General features: G+C 35.5%; 1 protein-coding gene across 1 annotated transcript in view; it reads right to left on the reverse strand.

Moving 5' to 3' along the window:
- LOC149801160 (intermembrane lipid transfer protein VPS13A-like) overlaps nt 1–18,281 on the reverse strand; it is a 354,720-nt gene that overhangs the window by 15,229 nt on the left and 321,210 nt on the right. The window contains exons 76-82 of the mRNA XM_089956772.1: nt 17,586–17,781; nt 14,885–14,960; nt 13,811–13,896; nt 12,632–12,755; nt 9,672–9,795; nt 3,899–3,965; nt 256–404 (exon numbers count right to left, since the gene is read on the reverse strand). Of these exons, the coding sequence (XP_089812898.1) occupies nt 256–404; nt 3,899–3,965; nt 9,672–9,795; nt 12,632–12,755; nt 13,811–13,896; nt 14,885–14,960; nt 17,586–17,781 (822 nt within the window). The remainder of the gene's footprint in view (nt 1–255; nt 405–3,898; nt 3,966–9,671; nt 9,796–12,631; nt 12,756–13,810; nt 13,897–14,884; nt 14,961–17,585; nt 17,782–18,281) is intronic.

Genomic DNA, 18,281 nt, shown 5'->3' on the forward strand with positions numbered 1-18,281 from the left:
ATACTATTCATTAAGATACACAATACTGGCATACTACCATATATACTTGCTTATAAGCTGCCTAATAAACATGACATACAGAATACATTTATTAATCTAGGGATAAATTGGATAATCTAGATGTTTAGAAATGTTTATATGAACAGAATGAATGAGATTTGTATGGACCTGTAATAAAATGCTCACACTATATTATATGAACAGAATGAATAAGACAGGACTGTATGAAGAACAAAGTATTTAGCTGCAACATACTTGTCTGTAATAAGGAAGACATCAGCTCGCTCATTCACACTAAGTGGGGCATGCGCCCAGTAGATATCACTCTGTGCAAACTGCCCTCTGTTTAGATTCATAAGTAAGCTGTACCCAGCTGCCTGATGGTTTGAATATGGCCACAGACCCTGCAACACAAGATATTATAAAATTACAATCTCCTTGTTGTTATTTATTCCAGAAGATTAGCTAAAACGCTACTTATTTTGATGGCCACTATAGATGTTACACTGGATAATGTCAGATTAGACCTATCAAATTCAGGACCAGCTACATATTTCTTATAGTGCAAACCCCGTATAAATTTGTCCATCTGTTCAGAAGAAGTTTTCATAAAATGATTTTCAAGATGGCCATAATGGTAATATTGCTGATAGTCATTATACTAATATAGTACTATATAGTTCAGAAAGTATTTTAGCGAAAACTCCATACTGATGTCACCAACAGTTCATGAGGAATAACCCTAGTAACAAGATTTTCATAATCACCAATGGTAGTCATATTGAAAGGTCACATCATCACCATTTTTGTTTGAGACCAACTATTGATTACATCAAGTAGTGTTTTAGAGAAAATTCCAACTATTGATTACATCAAGTAGAGTTTTAGAGAAAATTCCATGTTGACTGTCTTTTGAGGATGAGAAGTGAATACACAATTTTTAAAATTACCAACATGGTAGCCATTTTGTGTGGTCAGGTTAGTAGCATTTTCATTATGGATACACTATATATCATCATAACATGTTATAGCGGACATTCAAGGACAACACAAGCACCCATTTAGAAGAACTAGCCATAAAGGGATTTTCATTTTAGATACACAATATATCATCATAACATTTTACAGGGGACATGCCAGGACAACACAAACACACATTTATTTCTCTCTCTCTCTCTCTCTCTCTCTCTGCAGACTGTAGATGCTCTTAAATACATTTATTTAAACAATACAGAGGCACCATTAAAAAATTACTAAAAATGAACACCAGAAATGAAAAACTTGGCTTCGGGTATTAATTTTTAAAAAAATTAGTATTCCACATGAATCTTGTAAATTATTAGTGACTGAACTTACATGAACTGTTGGTATTTAGTATTCTGTCACCCATACAGTACGCCTTTTTCTCTCTGTGATAAACGGACACATTTAAAAAATCTTGGTTAAATGCAGTAATAAAACTGTATCAACACAATCTTAATCTTGCTTGAAAATGGAGAAATCAGGCAATGATGAGTGTCAATCAGGCAATGATGAGTGTCAATCAGGCAATGATGAGTGTCAACTGCAAACCAAAATTATGTGACAATCAAAATTTGTATGAACTGGACTGCATGGTTGCCAAGGCCTAAAATTCACTTTTACCATCAGAAATGAACAAAATAAAAACCAAAATCCATACAAGTAAGCTTGCAATTATTTAAATCATTAATGTAAAGATGTTTGAATTCTGTAATATGTCACCGTTACGAGATACATACAGCTATATTTCTATTTACACCCCCACCCCAACAATGTTTACTGTATTAATCCATACAAAATGTGGTGATGAAAATAAAATTTGCCTCATTTTTATCTGAACAGCCACTAAGCTGAACAATACGTAATATGGAGCATTGTTGGTACAAGATAAATTTGTAAAAGGTATGTATACTAAAATTATTGTACATCTCAGAACTTTTTATTTTTATAATTTTACAGTTGTTAATGACATGAAAGTCAATGGTTTTGCCATATATATAAATAAATTGGTGGGGTTTTAGTACATAACAAAAATATTTCACTGCTGAAGTGGAAACATTTTTGTATTCTCAAACATAGCTCTTCCACTTGTGACAATACTATCTCTTATTCTTGAAACATTTTCTTATATCTACTTAAAAATGTACATATCCCCTATAGCTATTATGAGTGAAGTGAAAACATTATCTTATCATGGGCTGCAAAGCCAAATGGGACCATACAAAATGATATTTCCTTCTGTTCTGATTGGTGGATAATGTTTGAGAGTAAAACAATATTCACCAATCACCAAACTATAGCTTATTCACTGTGTGACATGCCACACTGTGTGACATGCCAGAAGTATTGGCACCCAAACTAAATTTAAACAGAGCAACAATGAATTTGTGTGCCATTGAATGATCCGCAAATTACTTCAATCATACATTGGTAACAAGTTTGCAATGTCTTCTTTTATGTTGATATATGAAATCTGTGACTGAACATGCAAACGGGATAACAAAATTAACACTGAATCTGCAAGGGGTAGATTCTAAACCACACGAGTTATGGTTACCTTAGAGAAGGGTATTAGCTGTTGTCAATGATTTCCTTTTTGACTGTTAGAAATGAGTTTTTGTGTCAGTGTCAGTTGTTTTGCATGTGCAGGAAGAAATGGTCATTAGTCATCTCTGCTTCCAAACTGGGGCTTGTTCTGGATAAGATTTCCTTTGCATAAGGAAACTGATCTATTTTTTGTTTTGGAGATAACACCATAATGCCATCCAAATTTAAGTGAAAGTGCCAATAAAGCATTCATGCTGTGCCAAAAAATGGTGTGGTGATCAAGATGATACTTGCATCTGATCAAATGGAACTGCCTGAAATAGCTCATATGGTAGAATAAAAATCATTTGACACCTAACAGGTAGTCTGTTTGGAACTATTTGTTTTTATCTTGTCATGGATAAGAAGGGCATAGGAACAGAAGTCTGTAATCTGCATGCTAGAAATACAACCAATTTGTCAATATATATAAAATGGCAGCACCATACCATTAAGGAAACTTATAAATATGTGCATTGATAATGTAAAATAGGTTATCTATAATGAATCATACTGATACACAGCAGGTGTGCTGTTTCAACCCTAATTAATTTATAAGGGCACTATGTTCTCTCTCTCTCTCTTAAAGAAACATTTTAGTGCATGCCTGCTAGGGTCACAAGCAATTGATCATGCCCACTTGATCAGATTTTTTCTTAATTCTCTCCATTCTCTTTCCCCCTTAAACATGAAGTAGAAATGAAAAATCACCTGAGCTTCACTTTATTCATGTGCCCTTCTTGAGTTCTTTGACAATACTTGTAAACAATGGTTGCAATGTCATATTGTTATTTTGGTTTTTTTGGAGGTTCATTACTATTTTATAATTATAAGAACTGAACTTCATATTTTACAGGATTCATGAAGCCGTGTAGCTTTAAAATCAATAAAACACTATAAATCAATGGTCTTTGACACTATAAATCAATGGTCTTTGACACTATAAATCAATGATCTTTGACACTATAAATCAATTGTCTTTGACACTATAAATCAATGGTCTTTGATTCTCTATGGCCATTCATGCTGTGTAATCTGTTTTCAAACTTCATTACAATCGGCATATAGTATTCACTTACTGGATTAGACATATAGCACTGCTATGTCCAAAGTACAAAATAAAAGATTCCACCTTTCTTTCATTAATGTATAACAATTGTATTGTCTTATCATAACAAGCAAATAAATTACCTGGTAATTATGATGGATTCACGTTTATTGGAAACTATAAAATACAAGAGATAAATGATGCATGCAAATCTTTCTCTAACACCGGTAAAGATGTACTCACCAGATACTGGTTGATGAACCGCGGCTTCCTCATTCTATGGATGACGCCACCTTCTAATTCTGCAGCCCTAAAAACAAAGTTGTTCATGAAACCTTTTCTGAGGATAACTTTAAAAACAATATCAAAAGATTATTTCTAGTGAGTCATGTGATTTTGTATTTAAATTATGCTCTTGAATATTTTATAACAATAACAAATATATGGAAATAAAAGGTCTGGTTATTAGGAAGGGGAGATTTTCATGTAACTAAGACTGACATGCTTAAAACTAAACAATATACCATGTAATTTGTAATGTATCAATTAACCAATATACCATGTAATTTGTAGTGTATCAATTAACCAATATACCATGTAATTTGTAGTGTATCAATTAACCAATATACCATGTAATTAGTAGTTTATCAATTAACCAATATACCATGTAATTTGTAGTGTATCAGTTAAGCAATATACCATGTAATTTGTAGTGTATCAATTAACCAATATACCATGTAATTTGTAGTATATCAATTAACCAATATACCATGTAATTTGTAGTGTATCAGTTAAGCAATATACCATGTAATTTGTAGTGTATCAATTAACCAATATACCATGTAATTTGTAGTACCAATATACCATGTAATTTGTAGTGTATCAGTTAAGCAATATACCATGTAATTTGTAGTGTATCAATTAACCAATATACCATGTAATTTGTAGTGTATCAATTAACCAATATACCATGTAGTTTTTAGTGTATCAATTAACTTACAAGAAGAAGCTGACCATGGCATGTTTGCAAAGCCTGCCTCCGAGCTTAGCTTAAAGTACAAATCTTTACAACTGAAGTTAATCTTGGGTGTGGACAGACACAAGTATAGATGGATATACTGATGGACAAAGTGATCATTGTGATGAGCTTCCACTAAAGTGGACTTTACAGAAAGGATTTGTATTTTAATTGAGTAACCAATAATGCAAGTATAACTATCATATATACCCACTTGTGAATTGACTCCAACTACTAACAACAAAGACCCTGATCTGTTATCATACAATGCACTGGTAGATCACGGTTTAGACTGCTTGTTCTACTGATTATTAGCAATAAACTGTAGAGATCCATATCTGCTGGCACCTTATGCAATGGCAGTTCTAGGTCTGTGCAATATGCACTTGGATTTGACTTATAAGCATGCAGACATAGTATTAAATATTTTAATACCGACTACCATGTGATCCATGCAGTCTGAATCAATGTAAATGCTGAGAGTTCCTCTGTTTATAGTTAGGACTGCAAGATTCTGATAGTTTGGTACATTTTAATACTCTCATAATGAAGAAATCAAAACCCTAAGGAACAGACAAATCATGACCTCTTATCTGGGTTGACCTCTGAGTGGTTGACCATTAAAGTATAACCTTTTGTTTGTATCATCAATCCAAAGTTTTGTCTAATTAAGGAAAGGCTGCATAAGAAAAATACTTATTTTATTTGACCAAATTGAAAAATAATGTAGTGAAATGACTGAAATTCATTTTGATGCCACGGTTGTTATGCCATTCCTTTCCATGATGGTATGATGTGCTCTGTGATATTGTTAGGTGTTATTATATGCATTACACAATGATACATGTAACAAAAAATTTGATATGGGTATATTAACATAAATAACCCTGTGATGGTGATCATATTATACAAAAAGCAAAGCATAACCCCACAACAACACAAAGTGACACTGTACAATATCCAACAGGGGTGGGGGTGCAAGAACTACAGACTTCAGTGATACTGTTACCAACTTGATGCATATGAAATAACACTTAAAATAGTCATGTTATTATTTAATATTTCATTTTTTGGCAGAATTCAATATAAATGTATAATAAACTGGCATCTGGAGTGTAAATAATTACAGTACATCTACTCACAAGTAAATCACATTGTAATTATAATTCAATTACAAATATGCATAAAGAAACATAATTTCTAAAATGTGTTTGCTAGATTATATTAAAATCCAAACTAATCGATGTTTTGGTATTACAGTCATACTAACTTGTGAAACATTCATACTGTAGGACGTGCCCCAAGGGTCTGATTTGTGTCTGATAAAAAAATGCTAAAGCAGACATTGCAAGATTCTAAAAAGTAATAATCTTGAAAAATACTTTGACTGAAATTCATACAGTATACTATGGATTGTACTTGAAAAAAACAACCAACTGAAATTTATACAGGATACTGACAAGGTAATGTACTTGAAATAAACAACCAACTGAAATTTATACAGGATACTGACAAGGTAATGTACTTAAAAAAAAAACAATCAACTGAAATTTATACAGGATACTATGTAATGTACTTCAAAATAAACAACTAAAATTTATACTGGATACTGACAATGTAATGTACTTGAAATAAACAACCAACTGAAATTTATATAGGATGCTAGCTACGTAATGTACTTAAAATGAACAATCAACAGATATGCAAACTCAGGACTTTCGATACTCACCTGTACTGACTACTTAAATTCTGATTGACAAGTATTGCTGACAAGTATTGCTGAACTTGAAATATTTGAATTGACACCAAAAAAAATAAACAAAACACGAGCTTCCCTTAAATATTCCTCTTAATAAACACTGAAAAATGCAATAATTAAATGAGATAAGGAAAAGTTATGCTGAAATAATTTTTTGGTCTGTCTCTGTGTTGGTTCTTTATTAAAATCAAAGTGCAAGTCATAAGCAATGATTGATCTCCACTGATCCTTTTATTATTTATAACATCTCAATAAATATCACTTTGTTTTCCTCAAACTTTCCAAATTACAACAAGGTAATCAATGTACAGCTTGTTTTGGTTTGGTTTGATGCTTTATGGTACAGAGACACAAATAGGTTATTTAGTACTGAGGCAACTGAAGTGACGCGCCTTGCCAAGGATACACCATGGTAGCTGAACCAGGCTGGTGTGAAGGCAGTATTCGAACCCACATCCTTTCAGTCACGAATCTGATATGCTAATTACTGAGCCACCACAGCTCACATTTTCACAGCTAGTTGCATATACATCATCATTATGTGGACTGCAATGCAATGAGTTGTGTATACATCATCATTATATGGACTGCAATGCAACGAGCTGTATATACATCATCATTATATGGACTGCAATGAGTTGTGTATACATCATCATTATATGGACTGCAATGCAATGAGTTGTGCATACATCATCATTATATGGACTGCAATGCAATGAGTTGTGTATACATCATCATTATATGGACTGCAATGCAACGAGTTGTGTATACATCATCATTATATGGACTGCAATGCAATGAGTTGTGTATACATCATCATTATATGACTGCAATGCAACAAGTTGTGTATACATCATCATTATATGGACTGCAATGCAACGAGTTGTGTATACATCATTATATGGACTGCAATGCAATGAGTTGTGTATACATCATCATTATATGGACTGCAATGCAATGAGTTGTGTATACATCATCATTATATGGACTACAATGCAATGAGTTGTGTATACATCATCATTATATGGACTGAATGCAACGAGTTGTGTATACATCATCATTATATGGACTGCAATGCAACGAATTGTGTATACATCATCATTATATGGACTGCAATGCAATGAGTTGTGTATACATCATCATTATATGGACTGCAATGCAATGAGTTGTGTATACATCATCATTATATGGACTGCAATGCAATGAGTTGTGCATAACTTAAATTTCAAAAAGATTTGAACAGGTCTGATTCAGTGTAATGCCAATGACTGCTAATTTATGTCATCTTTTCATATGTTTAAAGAAGTTGCCAGAGTTGTGTAACAGTTCTAATCACATCAGTTATCAGATTTTAACTGTAAATGATATGCGTAGTAAACAGTCTTTAAACTTGTATTTTTCTTCCTAGTGCATGTAGAATGACATGTTATACTAACAAATCACTCCACCCCTAAAACTTAAATGGTTCTATTCCATTCAGTGTAAGCATTACAACAAATCACTCCACCCCTAAAACTTAAATGTTTCTATTCCATTCAGTGTAAGCATTACAACAAATCACTCCACCCCTAAAACTTAAATGGTTCTATTCCATTCAGTGTAAGCATTACAACAAATCACTCCACCCCTAAAACTTAAATGTTTCTATTCCATTCAGTGTAAGCATTACAACAAATCACTCCACCCCTAAAACTTAAATGTTTCTATTCCATTCAGTGTAAGCATTACAACAAATCACTCCACCCCTAAAACTTAAATGGTTCTATTCCATTCAGTGTAAGCATTACAACAAATCACTCCACCCCTAAAACTTAAATGGTTCTATTCCATTCAGTGTAAGCATTACAACAAATCACTCCACCCCTAAAACTTAAATGTTTCTATTCCATTCAGTGTAAGCATTACAACAAATCACTCCACCCCTAAAACTTAAATGGTTCTATTCCATTCAGTGTAAGCATTACAACAAATCACTCCACCCCTAAAACTTAAATGGTTCTATTCCATTCAGTGTAAGCATTACAACAAATCACTCCACCCCTAAAACTTAAATGTTTCTATTCCATTCAGTGTAAGCATTACAACAAATCACTCCACCCCTAAAACTTAAATGGTTCTATTCCATTCAGTGTAAGCATTACAACAAATCACTCCACCCCTAAAACTTAAATGGTTCTATTCCATTAAGTGTAAGCATTACAACAAATCACTCCACCCCTAAAACTTAAATGGTTCTATTTCATTCAGTGTAAGCATTACAACAAATGACTGTTGTTTACAACTGTGACTTTGCACTACTGCAGAGCAAAAAATAGGAGCAGTACATGACTGCATTTCTGACAAGAAAACAAAAAGGATTAAGATGGGGGGGGGGGGGCAGGTCATACATGTATGTGGCAATGATCAAAAGTGCTCCTGATGATTTGGGCAATTATAGACTTATTTCAATTGGTGTATATATAATGGTTTACTGACAAGGCAATGATGGTGTATTGTTTCCCTTAAACAGGTATGTAAATTAATTGATTTATAATTTGGATGACAATCATTTTGGGACTGCATTGTTTGGAGAGTTATTGTGTAAGCCTGATGACAGAGCAAACATCTGATGTTCGCTATTGTTTACCCTTGACTGAGCAATGATTGTACACAGGATGGATTGAAGACAAATGCAAAGAAGACAAGTGCTTTATTGTTCATAGTTCAATAATAATTTGATTCATCAGCTTTTTAAGAAGCTAATGACTTTCAGAAATATAAGCAAGCAGCAGTGATTATATTTTCGGTTTCTTCATGAATACAACACTTTTGCCAAATTTTTAAGTCAAACTTGTTTTTATTTTGGCACTAAAGCATTGTAGTACTTAGGAACTTGCAAAATTATTGCATTATTTAAATCTGGGAGTTGCAACATAACCAAGCAACAGGCAAACTGAGGTTATTGTGAAGCATGTTATAGTCGGGTTTTACTTTACGTGAGAAGTCACAATTACAAAATATGACTTTGTTTACACAATGATGGATTAAATAGCAAAAGCACTGGACACTGCCCAACTAGTATATTTTCTCTAGCCAGTTGTATGTTGAGAAATCAAGAATCAGTAATCATGGATCAATTAAGGTTTATAAAAGCCATATTCTCAATGACTCTTGGCTGACTTTCTTGCTGGAATTAAATACAGTATCCAAAAGAATTGATACGATGCATACTGTCATATAGACCTAGATGGTTCCCTCACCTATGCATTCCATCAAAGGCCATACTGACCATGTCCAGTACCCCACCTGTTGGCTTGGTCAGCAATCCCATGATGCCTTTACCTATACCTTTAAAGAAGCCCTCCACTCCCTCCTCCTGTGCACCTGTTGGATAGATATTAGTGAACAAAGTTTGACATTTATCTTTATCAAAAGATGTAGTATCATATTAGTATTGGACACTCTTCACAACCATACAAACTGCCGAAAGTCTCACTTCCTGAGATACTGGACACTCTTCACAACCATACAAACTGCCCAAAGTCTCGCTTCCTGAGATACTGGACACTCTTCACAACCATACAAACTGTCCAAAGTCTTGCTTCCTGAGATACTGGACACTCTTCACAACCATACAAACTGCCCAAAGTCTCACTTCTGGAGATACTGGACACTCTTCACAACCACACAAACTGCTTGAGATACTGGACACTCTTCACCACCATACAAACTGCCCAAAGACTCAATTCCTGTGATACTGGACACTCTTCACAACCATACAAACTACCCAAAGACTCAGTTCCTGTGATACTGGACACTCTTCACAACCATAAAAAATGTCCAAAGTCTTGCTTCCTGAGATACTGGACACTTTACAACCATACAAACTGCCCAAAGTCTTGCTTCCTGAGATACTGGACACTCTTCACAACCATACAAACTGCATGAGGTACTGGACACTCTTCACAACAATACAAACTGCCCAAAGTCTCGCTTCCTGAGACACTGGACACACTTCACAACCATACAAACTGCCCAAAGTCTCACTTCCTGAGATACTGGACACTCTTCACAACCATACAAACTGCTCAAAGTCTCACTTTCTGAGATACTGGGCACTCTTCACAACCATACAAACTGCCCAAAGTCTCACTTTCTGAGATACTGGACACTCTTCACAACCATACAAACTGCCCAAAGTCTCACTTTCTGAGATACTGGACACTCTTCACAACCATACAAACTGCCTGAGATACTGGACATTCTTCAAACCATACAAACTGCCCAAAGTCTTGCTTCCTGAGGTATTCATTTAGAGAAATTCAGAGCTTGGCTGGTACAGTGTGCTGTGATGAGATCTTTCAAATTTCCAGACAATAATAATAATAATAATGACCTTATTTAAAGAGGGTAGCACAATTAGCTAAGAACTAATCTAACTTGAGGCCCTCATACAAAGGAATTTATTTATTTTTCTGTCACAGCCTCTCCTTTCCAGGTGTAGTGATCACTGCATTACCACTGTCTGGCTCTGCTGGGCAGGAAGTTACTTGTATACGGCCTCTCCTACACTATTGTGTCCACAGCAGCACCTTCACGTGGGGCTACCTGTTTTCACAGAGCCTGCTGTGTGGCATGACTAAGTGCCCAGTGGAATAACTGGGTGGGCAGATTGGGCTCATTAGCCTTGGCAGGCAGCCAGTCTAAGAGAAGGAAAACTCTGACTTAAAACCTGGCCAGTTGGAGATTGTTAGCCTTGTCAGGCATTTTGTCTAGGAGAAGGAAATACTGACTCCAAACCCACCAAGTCCCAGCCATTGGATGATGGCTCCACTGCCTTGTGGACATCTCTGAGAGAAGGAAAGACTATGGGAATAAACTCTGACAGAAAATCTGAAGCGGAGCCCCTAAGGTGGCTGGGTGTCAACTATGACTTCCTTCTGGCAGCTCCTGCATCTGAACTGGTGCAAAATGTCATGCTCAGCATTCCTTTGGACCCCACCAGCAAGGATAAGAGGGTGATCCTGACATCTGGGCAGCCCAGGATCTCCATACTCTATGCCCAGGCTGGCTTGCACCCTGGAGAGGCCAATCCAGCCTTGCTACTGAGTGAGGAAACAACATGGAAGCTGGGAGCCTACAGGTTATGAGTAACAACTGACTGGCATAGGGAAGAGGCACCTAGAGTCAGATTTGATGGTGAGAGCATTCATTGTGTCCCACTGGCCAACAACTGCCTGCCTCAAGACGGGCATCCCCAAGTTAGTAGGGTGTTGACCCTCCAATGTCTGCCTGCTGCATTGGGTGTCTGGAGCTCAGTGTTGCTCTGCATGACAAGCATACAGATTTTCCACCAGACAAAAGAAACAAGAAACCAACAAAGAAGACTCCAGTTCTTCGATTTGCAAGCAGGAACGTGTGCACCATGTGCACAGTCACCTGTGACGACCTCAGGGAGGTGGACGACACCAGGAAGATGGCTATCATCCACAGAGAGCTCACCAGACTAAATATCAGTATGGCTGCCCTCCAAACAACCAGGCTCGCCTGCAGTGGCTCCCTCAGAGAGGAAAACTACACCTTCTTCTGGAAGGGTCAAGAACCTGAGAAGCCCTGCCAGCATGGAGTGGGCTTCACCATCAGAAACAAGAAACACCCTCCTGGCTTTGGTAGAGCTTCCCTCAGATGGCTCTGAGCATTGCTTGTCCATCCACCTTGCCACTGCTGCAGGTCCTGTCAACATCCTCAGTGCATATGCCCCCACCCTCATGTCTTCAGAAGACACAAAGGATCTATCCTTCATTAAAGAGATTACAATGTGTTGATTTATAAATTACCAAATATTCACAAGATTTCTATCTGTACACTACAATATGTATCTATTTGTAAAGGTTAAATTTTATGTTTAACACTAATATGCAGGCAGTTAGCCACAATGGAAGGGTAGCCTTCTTAAAGGGTACCTTAGAGCACAAACTCTTTGGTGGTAAGAGGCACTGGCTGTAAAAGTAGGTGGTTGCTGGTTGGGGTGGGGATGGGATGGGGGTGGGGCATTGAACTGTTAAAGAGGGTAGGTCAATGTATCAGATATGGATAAAATTGTAGTTACTTAAGCATCTCTTAGAAAAGTTGTCTTCATTTAAAATCTGAATAGGTATGACCAGTTAAGAGAGCATATAATGTACATTTATTCATATTTTGTCCAAGTGGATTTACTTACCTTTGACAGGGTCAAGTACAACTCCTGAGAGACCCAAACAAACACCCATGACAAAACTTTTTCCCCCAAGCACCAGACTGAGAGGCAGATTGGAGGGCCTCTGCTGAAAAGCAGCTCTCCTCCTCTGAAAACAAAAATAGTTAAAAATGGCACATCCATAATTTTATTAATTATGTCACCCTGATACAAGTCTATCACAGGTTGCTATTAATTTGTTTCAAGTGCTGATTCACTCAACATTTATGCTTATATTTAACTTAACTTTGATAATAAAAGCAGCTCCTATATAATTCTCCATTTCTTTATGGAGTGAATTAAATGGTGATAGTTTTAATGCTACTAAAACATTCTAATGCACAAATTATGCTTAAGTCTCTACAATAAAATCAGACATATAAGTTTTCCATTAACGTGAAAACAGACTTCATTACACAATCTGTATTCCTTTTAAACAATGACATTTTCATTATGAGTGATGAACTTCATGTTAGTATAATAAGGGTAACAAATATTAATGACAGAGCAAATTTTACAAATGTTTTAATATACAAGCTTTCAAGCACCTGTTTGTGAAAAAAAGTAGGCATAAAGTAGGGCTATTTTATTTTTAAAAGTAGGGAAAAGATGGAAATTTGACAGAAAAGTAGGGCAGAATCATACAAATGACTGACCTTTTGTACTCAAAACAACTATATCGCTAACTGCATATCTACTCCGCTAAAGCAGAAATCTTTTTCCAAGAATAAACCAGTTCCATGCTGCAGCTGCAGCAGACAACCTTTATATGAAACTGCAGTTCAGATGAGTAGACATATCTATCACCCATAAAGCACATTAGATTGAACAGGCTGCCATGGCAAATTCATATCAGAGTACAGGTAATTGGTAACAAGAAAGAACTGAGAGGGAAAGGGACTCTCCATGATGGCTGATACATATTAAATGGATTAAAAAAACCAGAATGACTTCAAAGTTTTAAAATGACAGTATTATAGGACGTACTTGAAGAAAAGCTGAGAATAGTAGAAAGTCTAATGAAAATATAAGGTAAGGTATGGCAAAGTAAGGTCACTTGAAAGCCTGATTTGGATTTTCATAAAGTTCATGAATTGAAACATTTATATTTAATTGAACCTGATATATTCAAATTCAAAACTGCCATGACAAACATGTACTTACACTTTTGTAGGACTTGTCAAAGGAGAGAACTGCCAGGGCGTTGCCAAGGGAACCAGTAATCCTTGCTAAAGAGCTTGCAGCGCCACCTATAATTATGATCCTATGTAACTTATGATCTATTATGAAAGCAATATGAATGAGAACAAATTATAACATCTTGCACAGGATAATGAAATTTAATTTACTAAATATATACACCCAACAATATAAAGAAAACAATTTAAACTGCATTTTAGTTCCTATAAATGCCTTGTCTTGAAAAATATATTGGTACTAATTCTACTTAGTTTTCTCTCATAATCTGAATTCATGAAAATCAAACATTAATGGTGACGAACAGACAAATTTTGAAGCTAAAAGCATTTGAAACTTTAATATTTTATAACACTGAGATCTTCCGACACATGAGAGACAAGAAAATAAAAGTAGTGAGCTGTCTGTTGCCTCACATGAGCCACAATGATGAAATAATTGATGAATCATGGGTTAGGATACATTCATGTTATTGTTGGATTTTAATGAAAGACAGAGTGCAAATACATGATGATTAAATGTTATAAATCATGGGTTAGGATACATTCATATTATTGTTGGATTTTAATGAAAGACAGAGTACAAGTACATGATGATTAAATGTTATAAATCATGGGTTAGGATACATTTATATTATTGCTGGATTTTAATGAAAGACAGAGTACAAATACATGATGATTAAATGTTATAAATCAAAGGGTTAGGATACATTCATATTATTGCTGGATTTTAATAAAAGACAGATCCATGATGATGAAATAAGTAATAAATTAATGCTACTGTCAGCTTTCGATAAAGGACTGCAGACCACACAGATCTCTTGTAGACTCAAGTTTACTGTCTTGTTGTTGTCATGAGTTGCCACTAAGCTTTCTTTATCTTGATAGGAATTTAAATATCAAAACTTGTGTTCACTAATATATCCATTTTTTTATGATGTCTGAACACTTGCACTGAAACAATTTTATGCAGAATTAAAAGTATCGCTGAATGTTGAACAGGGCATCATACGGTAGTCACAAAAACAGAAATGGTACTAACCAATTACATTTCCTAGCATGCTGTGCACTCCTCGAACAAGGCTGTCTGCAAATTGGTCTGAACCCTGCACAGAATCCTGTGGACATAAAAACAGCAGTCTTTACCATAAAAGACTCTTTTGTTGAGCCCCCCTGTAAAAACTTCAACAAAGATTTCATTTAAAAATCTTTACCATTCACATTAATCTAGGGTGGACAGTGAAACGGACATCCAAGCAAAGAGACATGACATGTGCAGCACAATTGTTGTTGATTTTTTTGTTGCCACTAGCAGGATCTACATGTACTGTTACCATGGAGATGTGTCTTCAGGTGTATGATAAAGAGAATCTATTTTTTTCCACAACCATGATATTTTCACAGTTATTTTTATAAAGATATTTTTATAACATTGTTGTTACAACGTATGCTAAAATTATCTGTAAGCATCATTTAAATAGACTGATGCTCTACTGGTGAAATGAACTTCCAGGAATTGAGATAAGACCATTTCTTCTGTTTAATTGTCAGGTGCTGAAACCATCTCTGACATTCTTCAGCAATAACAAGATTTTCAAATTAGCAGCAGTGATACATACTTGTCAGCTTGGCACCGTTTTCATTTAGGATAAAGTGCACATCATCAGGAGTCTTGAGATGAAAACACTATATCATAATGGTCATCCATTCAGGGTTATTTTAAGACAGCTGTCATATCAGTTATAATGGATGTACAACTAACACCCATTTTCATTTAGGACTAATTAGGTATCATAAAAAGTCTATGATGAAAACCCCATGTTGACATACCATCCATTCAGAGAGGAGTAGTGATAAAAATATTTTTGTGGTGGTCATACTAGACATCAGATCAACATGATTTTTTTAAAAAAACAACTGGACATCATAAAATCTTTTTGAGAAAACCATAAGCTGATGGTGATGTGATCATACATTCAGGAATAGCGATAACAACATGTCAAGATCGGCCATGACAGCCAAATTGGAACCGATCAGATCAACACCATTTTCATTTTAGAAATTATGAGGAGTTTTCACATGAAAACCCAATGCTGATATGACCATCCTTTCATGGGGAGTAGCAATAAAAAGATTTTCAAGCTGCCCTGGTGGTCATACTGGATTTTGGATTTGTACCATTTTCATTTAGGAAGAACTAGCCATCATAAGAAGCCTTGTAGTGAAAACCCTATGTTAATATGACAATCCAATCAGAAGCCTTGTAGTGAAAACCCTATGTTGATATGACCATCCAATCAGAAACCTTGTAGTGAAACCCTATGTTGACATGACCATCCAATCAGAAGAACAAGCTAACAGGATTTTCAAGATGGCCACTTGTCAGATCAGAACCATTTCCATCTAGGACCAACTAAGAAGTCTTTCCACATGAAAACCCCATGCTGATATGGCCATCTATTCAGGAGGAGTAGCAAGATTTTCATGATGGCCATTGGGGTGGACATACTGGATATCTGAGCAAAACCATTTCCATCTACGACCAACTAGACCATGGGATGTGTGTGTTTGTAAAGTTTCAAGGCAATCCTACCAGCAGTTTAGGAGAAGTGACACAAACAAATTTGTGCTAACAGATGAACAGACATCGGACATCAGACAATAGACAACAGACCATCCCATTAGCTCTTCTGGTCTAAGACCAGTAGAACTAAAACATCAGAATTTTTTTATATAGTGTGTTCCATTTTGAATGATGGCTGCATGTCTCTTAAACAGAGTGCCACCCTAAAGTCTTTTGGACCAGTTCAACTTTATCTAAAAATAAACATGCTTTATCTAACAAATTATCATATACCTTTCCCTTGATAAATTGTGCCCAGATAACACATGAAACCACTTACATTGTGGGGGTCAGGTGTGGATCCTGTGTTATTTCTTAAAAAAATACCAAAATAATTGGTCCCTATTTGTTGAATATGATGAAAATCATGATCAAAACTAGCAAATAAAATTTTACGATTCTTCATTTAATTTTCGAAAATGTCCGTTTGTGTCTGCAAATCAGTTTCAATGTCATGAAATATGCAGCTTTTAATAAAAACTCATATATTTGATTGTTTCTATAGAAAAGAATTCTTGCTTCACTGCAAATAACAATACTTGACAATATTTTAATCCACAAAAATGTCAGTAATGGTGAAGCGCTATAAGAAATAAATGCCAAATGAATGCCAATAATAGATTCTGTTGTTGTTGTTGTATGGTTTAATGCCATTTTTCAGCGCACGATAGGCTATACATGGCGGCCAGTATTAATGGTGAAGGAAGAACCCGGGAAAACCCCAGAAAGAACCACCGACCCACGAGAAGCTACTGGCAAGCTTTCTCACATACCCACATTGGCCGAATCCAAGACTTGAACCCATGCAGATAGAGGTGAGATGGCAGTGATCCATAATGGAAAGCACTTTAGACCACTCGGCCATTTGGGGCCCCAATAGAAAATGTCAGTTTGTGTTTGCAAATCAGTTTCAATGTCATGAAAATTTAGTATTAAAATAAATAAATAAATAAATATAGGAATCTGGAGAAGAATATAAAATTCTCTCTTTAATCCACAAAAGCTAAATAATGTCAAGACGTCTGGTCTTTCTGATGGAGTTAAAGTTACATGTTCAAAAAGTTTATAGAATACAGAGCAAGACTCCTGTATATATTGTGATAGAAATTCATGTACTTACCAGGACTGGCTCGTAGAAAAGGTCTCCAAACCCCTGTGTGAAGTCCCTGAGAAGACCATAGGGATTGCCAAGGACATCAAGTCCTAGAATGAGGACATAAACCTGTTGTACAGCCTGCTGTGTGTAGTGTGATTGTACTTGTGATAGAAGCTGTGACCATGACAGGAACACTCCCTTTCTCTCAAAATAGGCCATTCTGAAGGATAAATGGCACACTCTGGTATAGCTTTCATTATTTCACTTTTTGAAATTATAGCAAATAACTTAATATATATTCTTTAAAATACAAATCTTAACATAATAAATGTAAAAAAGAAACATTTCAGGCTAAAATAATGTAAAAAAGAAACATTTCAGGCTAAAATACATTTAACCCAAGTCTCTGATGCTCTACTGGCCAAAAAGAATTTCAAGGATTTCAAGACAAGACAATTATTTCATAATGAGATATATAAATGGAAAAAAAGAATCACCACACTGACAATACCACTTTTATTACCACGGTTGTGATGTCACTGTTGGAACTACTTTCTTTTTACACCTGGGAAGGATATCTGCCCTTATATGTGTTATTCAGACCTGTATTTCTGTATTTAGATTGACTCCCTCTCTCTCAAGATTTTTGACCTTTCAGTTTTTATAAAAATGTAATCAGATAAAGGCAGCATCAGGAATGCCTAAAATGAACCCCAAACA

The sequence above is a fragment of the Sinohyriopsis cumingii genome, chromosome 4 (genome assembly GCF_028554795.1).
Source record: "Sinohyriopsis cumingii isolate HCF-2022 chromosome 4, ASM2855479v2, whole genome shotgun sequence".
Classification (NCBI taxonomy): domain Eukaryota; kingdom Metazoa; phylum Mollusca; class Bivalvia; order Unionida; family Unionidae; genus Sinohyriopsis; species Sinohyriopsis cumingii.